Source organism: Coffea eugenioides, chromosome 3 (genome assembly GCF_003713205.1).
Source record: "Coffea eugenioides isolate CCC68of chromosome 3, Ceug_1.0, whole genome shotgun sequence".
Taxonomy (NCBI): domain Eukaryota; kingdom Viridiplantae; phylum Streptophyta; class Magnoliopsida; order Gentianales; family Rubiaceae; genus Coffea; species Coffea eugenioides.
Genome location: NC_040037.1, coordinates 4,714,100 through 4,725,456, shown reverse-complemented (window position 1 = coordinate 4,725,456; position 11,357 = coordinate 4,714,100). Strand labels below are relative to the sequence as shown.

At 34.4% G+C, this 11,357-nt stretch overlaps 1 protein-coding gene across 1 annotated transcript; it reads right to left on the bottom strand.

Annotated features, from left to right (window-relative positions):
- Window positions 1–203: 203 nt before the first annotated feature.
- Window positions 204–4,368, bottom strand: LOC113764808 (cellulose synthase-like protein G1). Its single transcript, XM_027308812.1, has 8 exons — window positions 3,735–4,368; window positions 2,776–2,865; window positions 2,322–2,451; window positions 1,964–2,176; window positions 1,760–1,859; window positions 1,434–1,612; window positions 883–1,230; window positions 204–798 (listed from the first exon to the last, which is right to left on the bottom strand). Exons 3-8 carry the CDS (start codon window positions 2,427–2,429, stop codon window positions 316–318), a joined length of 1,431 nt encoding a protein of 476 aa, XP_027164613.1. The 5' UTR covers window positions 2,430–2,451; window positions 2,776–2,865; window positions 3,735–4,368; the 3' UTR covers window positions 204–315.
- Between the last annotated feature and the right edge of the window lie 6,989 nt (window positions 4,369–11,357).

Below are 11,357 nucleotides of genomic sequence, written 5' to 3'. Positions count from 1 at the left end.
TGATTGTGATGTTTGTACTTCTTTTTTCAATTTTATCTCTACAAATTTAAAATTTAAATTTGAATAGTAATATGCATATAATTAGAAAGAAAGATTATATTGGAAAGAGAGACTAAAAGGTACTTTCACTTTTCTAATATGACAAATGTTTTGGAACATCCTAAAATAAAAAGTATGACACTTTCAATGGGATGAAGGGAGTGATAAGCAACTGGTTTCTCTTACTTACTATTTTGTAAATTCACTTAATAGAAGACATTAAGCCGACATCTCTTATTTATTCCACAGGGTGAGTATGGTAACTATTACATGAAGTTAAAAATTTTTCTGCTTCTTTCTCCCTTTCTTGGGTACAAGTCCTTCAAGAATGGGATAACTAAGAGCTAGAATATGGGACGAGAGAAGTAATTGTCCGAACATATCTCCATAATTTCCCTTCGAAATCATCCCTTTCACTCCAAAGATGAAGCAGACCACATTCAAGATGACTAATAACGTCAGAGGAATCATGAAAAGTGTAGCGCCCTGGAAATCAAATTTGCCCTTCTCGTACTTCTCAAGCTTTTCTTGGTCGACGGCTTTGTTGGTCAACCTAAAACTGGCCTTTGCTACTCCTAGTTGTTTTAGCAATACATCCATGCACCCAAAGAAGCAAGCTGTAACTGACTTGATCATAAAAATTCTTTGTTCATTCCACCATGTTAAAATTGAGCCTCCAGTAGAAAGGACCTCGTATAAATGCTGAAGAAGAGAAGATGTATATACCACCGCGAAAGGTGCAAACCATTTGTTGGAGACCTGCGAAAAAATATATGTATTTCGTGAGAATGTGCCTACGGATGGAAACAAATATCATATCGAACCGAAAAGTTTGATGTATACCTCGGGGAACAAAGAAACTCCCCTTAGGAAATACAGCTGAGGAACGATGCCATACAAGATGCAGGCAATGGAGAAGAAGTGTGAAAATGTGAAGTAGGCATAGCACATGCTTTGGAGGATGGACATATTGGAGATGCCGTATGCTAAAGGGCTGTATTTTGATAATCCCACTTGAACCAATCCAGAAGCCCATTTCATGAGCTGAACCATGGCATCCTTCATGTCGATGGTGGTGCAGCCAAGAAATCCTGGCCTTTTTGGGTAAAGATAAACAGATTTCCATCCTTTGTTGTGCAAAAGGTAACCTGTAAAAGTACTCTCCAACAAACATTCGTACGAGTAGCCAATCTGTTAAACAATAACGCAAATTAATACATGATTCTAAATGCTGCATAAGTAAATAAAAGAACTCGATCAATTTGTGTGCGTGTGTGTATACATATATATAACTCGTTAAAATGTTTATCATCTTTTCATTACTTGTACTAGTCCAGACATTAGCCTTCCTAATTATGTGATTATGGAAAAATTAAGTGGTGAAAGTTACATACTTGTTTTCCCCATTTCGTGTTTGCTTCAAATGTACAAGTGGCAAGGGATTTTGCCTCTTCCACGGTCGCATCGGATATGATTTCTTCCCTCCTGGACTGCCTTCCGTTTAAACTCTTGAGTGAAGCATTGAAAACATTGGAGGAACCAAATTTTTGCTCCGGCTCAACATGCATCTCATCTGCCAATTTGAAAAAGTAATTTTTAGGTAGAATTATTTGCAGAAGAATTAAAGAAGCATATATATATATATATATATATATATAAATATGTGTGTGTAGATATATATGTGTATATATATATCATATGTATAGGGTTACGTGTGTACCCTCATGATTTGGACGACAATACAAGGCCTTTTTCTTCAAGTAGTAGCCTGTGCCGGCACATACTGATCCTCTTATTCCATCCATACCTTGATACTTAGTCTGAAAGTATAGGAGACTTCACATATTATAATCGCGACCATAAAACAGTCTTGGGAAAAAGACAAATAAGAGTACGAATGATTAGTTGAAGATTGTGTATATACCTTGTAAGCAGATCTCGCTTGACCATCATAAATATCATTCTTGCTGACATTGTAGAAAATTTGAGGGAATTGTACGTAAGATAGAGAACTAGAAATCTCATGATCAAGATGGAAACACATTGCTTGTTTGGCCGAGAGGGGATCATTGCAATACATGTCGCAATCCAACACTAGAAGGTAAGGCGCATTGCTCATTATTCCAGAAACACGAAGCTGCAATATCATATTAAACTTTTGGTGTCAGAAAAAAAATTTCTTATTTATTTCGTTATAATGTTTGAAAATAAAAAGGACAAATATTATGTGTGTGTGTGTGTGTGTTGTTTTAAGGGAAAAGATGGAATGCAAATGAACGTACAAGAGCATTGAGAGCGCCAGCTTTGAAACGATGAGGGCGTGTTGGCCTTTTCTCCCTGAGACACATAAACAAGAAGTGGCATCTTACTTTCCTTGTCCAAAGTCCCATCGTCTATGTTATTATGGATCACCTGCATATGTGATTTCTCTTAGTTTCTTTTTTTTTATCTACTCTTTTTCTTGATAATTAAATTGACTTTTTATTTGATAATATCAGTAAAATGCTGGATTTCAGATAAAGGATTAAAGAAAAGTTAAAACATTAGAGCATTAACGATTAACCTATTATATAAGCCAAAAAAAAAAAAACAAAGAGAAGTATTGGTACCGTATATACCTATCAACAAGAATACATGCATTTCATCAAATCTATATAGCTTTGTTCATTAGTTGACCGGGACTTGGGTTTTAGGTTTTAGCATTTTGTCATATACATATGTTGTTATGTTACGTACCTCAACATGGGGAGGCCGGTCGTGCCTAGCTGAGTATTCTTCAATCGCACCTAATTTTTCGACATTTTTCTTGAATAAATCATATGCTGCCTGCAAAGAAAAACAAAACTTGAACATCAGCCGACTCCGTAAATTCCCATCAACATTCTATAATAACCAAAATTTGAGTTACAACTTATGTTTACAGTTTTGCATTTCACTTCCCTCAAGAAATTAATCTACGGACCAAAACCATTAATTGATGTTTACACATAAAATGGATTAGATTTCTCTAACTAAAGGTTGTCCAGAGAAGACTAACACCATTAGGGCAAAAAAATAGTTTTCCCCACATTTAATCCATCCCTTTTTTTTTAGGGGACATGTTTCAAACTTTCCCATGCTTGATTAATTTGGATGAGAGAATCAATCATTAAGTAATTATTTGAATTTGATAAATGAGGTGGATGGTTGTAAAGCATACTATTCAATCGTTACAATTTATACGTAGTATAAAGAGAATCAGGCAAAAAGAAGATGATGTATGCTCTGTTTCAGAAGCTTAAAACAACCTATTAAAGGCACTGCGCATAAAACATTGAAGCACCAAAGAGCGGTAAGGAGGGAGCAGGAAACCATTCTTCACGCAATTTTTTCTGAAGTTGAATAAAGAAATCAAATGATAATTCATTAGAAATTTTTTATAAGTCTCAAAAAAATTCATACCACCAGAAATAATAGAAGTAGGCACTCCAAAATAAATGTGAGCAATAATATTAGCACTCCAAAATAAACCTTAATTACTCCATCTTTTCTTTTACTTTAAGAGAATGAAAGAGTGCCTAAAACTTTTTTGGGAGAGTCAATATTTATTTTTCTTGTTTCAAAAAATTTTTACGTTTATAACATTTTTAGGAACAAAACATTTTTAGATCCATTGATTGATATGTCTAAATGCAAAAACTTGAAGATTTTGGTACCTTAATTTTTTCTTCCTCTTCCTTCAACTCTTCGCTCCAATCTAAGTGTGCACCATCCCTTAACGATGAGAAATAGGCTTCGGGACTTCTGGTCTTGATACCATATTTTCTACAAAATGGAAGCCAAGACCTAGCAAAAGAACATGCCTCCTTCATAGCATACAATGTCAAGGCTGCACCGCCATCATCTGACAAATACACGGCCAGTTTTTCCGGTGGATAGTCTAATGCCATGGTGGACAACACCGTATTCATCACCTCCATCACTGGCTCCTTTGCAGGATCAGCCGTGCATATGAACGCGTCCACTCCAGGCAACATCTTATCCTTTGGAAGATTCTCTAGGTTTACAGCTCGCGCCACTGGACGCCACCTGAAAGCTTGCGTTAGAACCCAAATGAAGGTGAAAAGGAGCTCGGCTGATGTCATTAAACCCCATGAAAAAATCGGTACATCACCGTGGAATAGGTGAGAAATTCTGTAGTAAAGAAGGGATAGTATGGCCCCGAAATGGAAGGACATGTGAAGTCTATTAATTGCTGCACGAGGCTGTTGAACGGTGCATGTATGGAGGGACTCCATGACCATGGCCGGTTACTCCTGATTTCTTTGTCCTTGTTATTTTTGAGTTTCAGAGTCCTAGCTAGCTCTCTTGTTTATATAGATGGAACCAAGATGTTAAAACTACAATAGTAAAGAACTAACGTTTTTTGTCTCAGCATAAAGACATGTAAATGTTCCAGTATTTGTTTCTTAACTCGTAGTAATGAATGATGGTTTTGGACAGGTAGGGTTAGCTTAAGCGCGATTGGTATGATTATAATACTTTTTACGTATTCCTTTCTCGTTGAAAGTGTTACACTTTTCTTTTTAAACTGTCCCAAATTTTTTTTCATGTTTGATTTTTTGATCTACTTTAAGTTTTGAAATCTCCTTGTATCCTTCGTTTATGATGTCATTAAGAATATGCAACTTGGTCCATAAAATGTTGAGTGGTCCTACAATCATTTCAGCAAATAAACTTGGCATATTGTTAGAGGGCATATATGGAATAAAAGCTTTTGCTTTTGAGTGGAGTCTAATGTGCATGAAAAATACAAACCCCAAAGTACGACAAAAATTATGCTACAGAGGCAGTAATTTGGTATAAACTTGTATAAATTTTGCTGTATTTCATGATGTACAATAAAAGTTATGTAAATGTACATCAAATCACAAAATACAACAAAATTATTCAAGTGTACGTCAAAAATCATGAAAAGAAATTAAGCCTTAAATCGCTTTCGATTTAACTATTACGGTATTTTCACGGACTATTTGTTTGTAATCTGATGTCTTGAGAACCAGTTAAATTAACGAGAGGATAACGCGGTTGGCATAAACTAAGTTGATTAAGATTTTATTTAATGGAACTTATGTGTTTGATTACTACGTTGTTTGGAGATCACTAGATTGATGTTTAACGTTGTCCCCTTAATTTTCCTTGGTTTTATCTAAAGCCCAAATTCTGGTCCTTTCTATTTCTTTGAAGTATTCTTCTGTTCCACAATTTAATGCGTTGGCTTGATTCAGTAGTATTTGAGTTAAGAGACACATATGAGTCTACTGGAAGAAGCGAATGAGAAATGAGGATGATAGTTGGGAATATTTTGCAGCAGTATCCTCTCTTGCTTTTTAAAGCAATTAAATGGAAGAAATAGTGAATATTCAGGGAAAAGTACAACAGGACAAAGGCCTATAAAGGTAAATAAATTAAAGCTTAACATAGACAATGGCTTGAGAAATTAATAGGTTGTTTGGGATACATTTTCTAGAAGAGATTTTAGGAAACTAATAACGTAAAACTTTTTGGAGTGTGACATATGTGAACGAAGAAGTTGATTAGAGGTGTTAAGTATGTATTTCCTAAGTACATAAAAAGAATTTTTCAAAAAATAACAATCCAAACTACCTATGAATCAGATTTAAGCCTATTATTGTAAAATTAATTGAAACGTATCATTTCAGTGTAGCAATTTTCGTATTCATCTTGAATACCCTAACTATAACCACCGTCCATTATCTATTTCCTATTTTATCAAAATTGAAATTTTCAACGATTCTATCTATTATTCATTATCTCATAAATAGAATAGTCTAATTATTTATGAATTTTTCTATGAATTTCTGAATTCTAACTATATTTGATACTAATAAAGTTGACTCAAATTCAATAGAATTAAGTCTCTTAATATTAATATTGGTTAGATTGAAATAAAATAGCTTAGTATTGCTGTCTAGAGGAGTGTACAAGGCTTGTGGACTGGAATTTACTAGCAAGCTTCAAGTTACTAGTATTTACTGAAGTTTCATTTTAAGAATTAATGCGGGTATTGTCTTCTATTTTAGGACTAAGTAAGTCACAAATTAGCATTATAGAATCTGGAAAACCAGTAAAAAAAATATTTGGTGATGATATTTGTAGTCATTTTGAGGATGACAATATTCTCTTCATTTTCCATAAATATATGTGTCATAAAAAAATTTTAGAAAAGAAAGATGATATACCTTTTTGAAGAAAAATAGTAAGTGTACAGCAAAACAGTCTCTTTATTTTCTGAAATTTAGATATTAATCTGTCGGCATTGCTAGCTTTCAATATCAAACAACTTTTAGTACGATGGATCGACTTGTTTTGTTGTCCAAGCTAAGCTTTGATTGCTTTGCTTTTCGTCATAATTGCTGAAAGAACATACAAAGGGACAGCTACACTCATCAAGACTGCTGCAAAGTTAGCTGGAAAACTTTGGACGATGAGAATGAGATATAACCAAGCAATACAGTACCCTAGCATGCAATGAAAGCTGTAAGCTAATTATTCTTCACACACCTGTTGTACTTGAAATCAAAATAAGGATTTTTCCTGGATATGAAGAACATCAATTTTGTGATTCAAAACGAACCAATTAGGAATGTGTCCATCTGTTCAATATTTTCGTGTCCACAAAAAAAAAAAAAATTTTTTTTGGAAGTTAGGATATGACAAATGACTCATCAGAGGAGTCCTATATTGACCAGCTGGTTAAGCTGGCTTCATGACTGGGCAAGATTTGACCACGTACGAGGAGGAACAGACTATTTGAGACTTTTGATTCGAGGGATTACGCTAATTAATGTCTAACTGAAAGGAAAATTGATAATAATGTTAATAATGTTAGTGTTCAGATCATTTAAATGGCATAAAAAAGTGTGTATTAATTATTAAACAAGGTGATATAGACATTGCATTTTAGTTGTCAGTGCTTTGAATCTTGCTTCTTTGAGTTATCCTTTTCTTTTATCCATTTCAGTCGGCTCCTAGTCCCCGTATTAAGCTTGGTCCATTTCAAAATCCTCTTTTGAATTTGCTGACAATACATGAAAATGTGACTTTTTTTTTCCTCAGAATGTAGAAACAGCTACCCTGTTGGTTCATGTTACAAGAAATTTTGTATCTCATTCTTGAAGCTAAAGGCACATGATATGTAATGTACAGACACTGCCAAACTTTTATCAGCTAAAGCTACCTCAAACTCAAAGCAATGAACATGAAGAATATCAACTTTGAGGGGAAAAGGGTTGGCCATTTACTGCACGGGATCGAAGACAAAATTTCCTCTTCAACTTTTGGCCTTCAAGGCATTGTCTGCAAAGTTGGTGTCACTCATTATTAGGGTTTTGGGAACCTTTTAAAAGAGGACGTGATTATGGCTCAAACTCTTTTGCATAAAAGATGAGCGTGAATACAGCTTTTAAGCGCCTGACCGGAATAACACAATAAACAAAAGCTTTTACTGGTGCGCAGGCTTAAGAGTTAGATTAATAACCTTCAACTAGACCACCTAAACAAGAATGTGAAAGTAAAATTCATGTAATGATATACCACTTGTATATATTCTCCTTTTTCATCGTTTTGCAAATTAAATGAGAGTAATTAATTAAGAAAGCAGTTTTTTTTTTTTCTGTGTTAACTAATTGGCTGATTAGATCACAGAACAACTTGGTTAGAAGGCAGTGTCTGTATATGAATACATCATGCATGATGAGGTTGGATCAGGATTCTTGGCTGCAGGAGCTTCCAAAGGCTAGACAAGAAGACAAACACAAGGTAATCAGTATATATGTTACGCATGTATGTATAAAAGTGGTCCCGAAGAACATCAATACACAAGGGAAACCAACTCATGAAACTTCAACTCCCAACATATATGAGCATAATAACAAAATAGAGGCTGTCAGAGTGGGGGGAAGGTCACCTTTTCCAGCAATAAATCCGTGGGGATTTCCCTTCTGAAAACCCTTATCATTTCTGGCCTGCGGACAGGACCACTCCGAGCTATTATATCAAACAAAGGTTCCACCACACTTTGTTGTGTTATGCAGTCTTCACAATCTTCAGATATATATTGGTCCAGTTCGTGTGTTATCAATACAAATCCACCCCACCAGTCCATCCATGATCCAACCCACCCACCCACCTCCCCTTCCTTCAACCCCTTCACCTCCATCTCCACCTCCAGCCCTCTTGATGTCTCTTTCTACCATGTGCATATGAAACTCTGCAGAGATCGCTTAGCTTGTGCTGTTCAAGCAAGTCAATCCCTGCTCTAAAGTCTGAACTACCCAACTACCATGCATACCCCCCCCCCCCTCTCTCTCCAGGATCAAGGGCCTCTCTAGTTAATTCTGTCCCGTTCCTGTAATTCTTATGATTTTTGATGTAAATTCGTAATTTTTTTTTGTGTAATCGTGAATTAGTTGTACGAGTTAAAAAAATTCACGTTTACACCAAAATTGTATCATTTTACACTAAATGTTATAAATATTGCACAACTAGATGGAAGTTTTTAAGGGTAGACACTACTGCAGATTTTTAGCTCTAGAATAAGTCAAATTAGTTGCTAGAAGTAGTTCTAGGTTTTTAGTTTTTTTTTTTTTGGACTAATGCAAGTCTTTCTTTAATTCCAGGTATTGTTGTTGAAATTCCTTTGGAGATAATTGAGTTTGTAAACGAAAGCTGATTAATGAGATACTTAAGCCTTTTTTTTTCAGTTTCTAAATACAAATCATGATATCTATTTTATACTTTAATCAACAGTAGATAATAGACAATACTCTCCTGAACCTATAAAGAAGAAAAAAAAAGACAATGACAAAAAAAGAAAAGATAAACAAATGATAGGAACAGAAAAAAAACGATGATGATGTGATTGTTTTATGCTTATTGTCCCCAGGAATCAAGATCCAACTCGCTGTACATCTTCTTTAGACGTGAACAACAGAGATTCTCATAACACGCCAAGGTTGAAAACTAAAAATTGCAGATAATGCTGATTGCCTGTTTCTTAACAATCAACTTGAAGTAGAAAATCCTTTTCTAGCAAATGCATCAAGAAAAGTACAAAACTATGTCTTTTTGGTTTTATCTCATGAATATTTTTTTTTATGCAGCCAAAACTTTGGACAAACACAATTAAATTAGCTTATTCAATATACAGAAAGCTTCATTACCTTTTCAGTCGATCTTATGTTTATGCAATTTTCTTTGACATTTTTTCTGGTTAAATTTTCTGATTCCCAAGATAAATGTCTTCATCTTTTCATCAATTAATACCTTATTCTTGATTTTTAGATTTTATTTGAGGCTATCTGCAAGTGATTTGCGTTAAGTACCTTAAATTGATACGTCCAGAGCACTTAGTATACAGTTCAGTTATTTTAGACTTATTTGGGAGTGTGTGATTTAGTTATTTTATTAGGTTGTAGTAGGAATTAAATTCTTACACACGGAGTGAGCAAAAAGTGAGATAACTTTTTCAAAACTTTTTCCATGAAACTTTTATCAAACTTAAAACATATTTAAAACAATTAATCTTTAATGTGGAAAAACAAACATAAGGGCCGTGGAACCGGAGAAAAAAGAAAAGAAAAGAAGCAGTCAATTTCATAAGCTGAGCAAAAATTTGGTATCCTGCTCGAAGTACCATCCTGCACATTTAAAGCAGCTATCTGACATTTTAAGTAGTTTTGAGCTGTGGGGTGTAAGTGACAGATTTCGCGTTCTAGATATTCCATTTATACAGAAAAAAATGATAATTCTGCATTGAATTAGTTGACTACGGAAACTAATCGATTAATCTAGACTACATTAACGCCTATACTGTATAAGCGAACTACATAAACTAAATGATTAATTGAGGCTACACTAACAGCTTATATAAGCGAGTAATTAAAGATGCATCTCATGTACAAGCCTTAAAACTAAAGTTCATATTAAGCAACATAGATATATAGGCTGGTATATATACTGTTAGAAAAGAAAACATATATTTTAAGCTAAAATGTTCAATTGAGCGAAGGACCGGTTAACTACGTACAGTGGTTAATTCAATTCTCATGGTAACAAAACGTATTTTCAGACTAGAAGACTCAATTAGGAGCCTAACTGCTTTTGTTAGGTGAGTAGACTTTGAGAAGAAACCGATATTCCCTGTTCAAGTGGAGGTGGCTTTAATTAGGGAATGAGACTGGAATTGAGAAGAACCACAAGTCCATATACACATTCGTGTGGTGGCTGGTTCTGAACTCTGATATTGTTCTGATCAGTGGGGTACAAATTTCACACGGGAGGGTACGATTCTTTGGTTTGGTTGGTTGGTTCATCTCTTTGATTTGGGCCCTGAATGTGTATGTACAGAAATCTCCCATGACAGTGCTAAATACATGTATATCTTCTCAAGTGGGAAACACGGCAGTTGCTGTTGCCTGGTTGTCACCCGTCTCCTTTGAGGATTACATAATATTCTCTTTCTTTAGTCTTCCCTTTACACGTTGCTGGTATTGCCACGTCCATCAACCCTACACCATATGCAGTTCTAGAGGATGTGTCCTTGTCCCATTTAACTATAGCTATCTTCACTGTCTGGTAACTTTGGAATTGATAACGTTTCATGAATGGAAGAATTACTATATGTCATGAGTTGGTTGAAATCCTGTTTGTTTTTCTGTATTGGGAATTTGTTTACAGTTTTTCTTTTTTCAGTGAATTTGATCCAATTAGGATTAAATGTATTGACATGGATTTTCTATTAATAGAACTGTTTTTTCTACTTCAAACTTTTTTCTTGGGAGGAACAATGTGATCATACCAGTCAAATATGGTATTGTTCTCGGTTGCTTTACATTTTAGAAAATTTGATCACATAAATTGATTATAAAGAATAATCAGAATCAATAAAAGCTATTGTTTAGATGATTATAAATTTTAACTTTTTAGTGATTAAAAAAATCTATGATCAGAATACAAAAACAGCAATCGATAACATCACAAAAACTGATTATCCAAAATCAGAATCCATAATTAGTTCAAATAATCAACTGAGAGCAAGCCCTATGTGATATTGTGGCTTCTTAGGAAAGTAGTTAAGTTAGTAGGATACATGATGTCTAATATGTCGAGGTTCCTAACGATTATCAAAACAAATAGCATATGAAGTGAGCTATTCAACATTTTCGCCTATCTAGGATTTTTGGTCCGTCTAATTTTGTTATAAGAAAGAATATATATATATATATATATAAGAACATTTAAAAGAAGCTGTTATG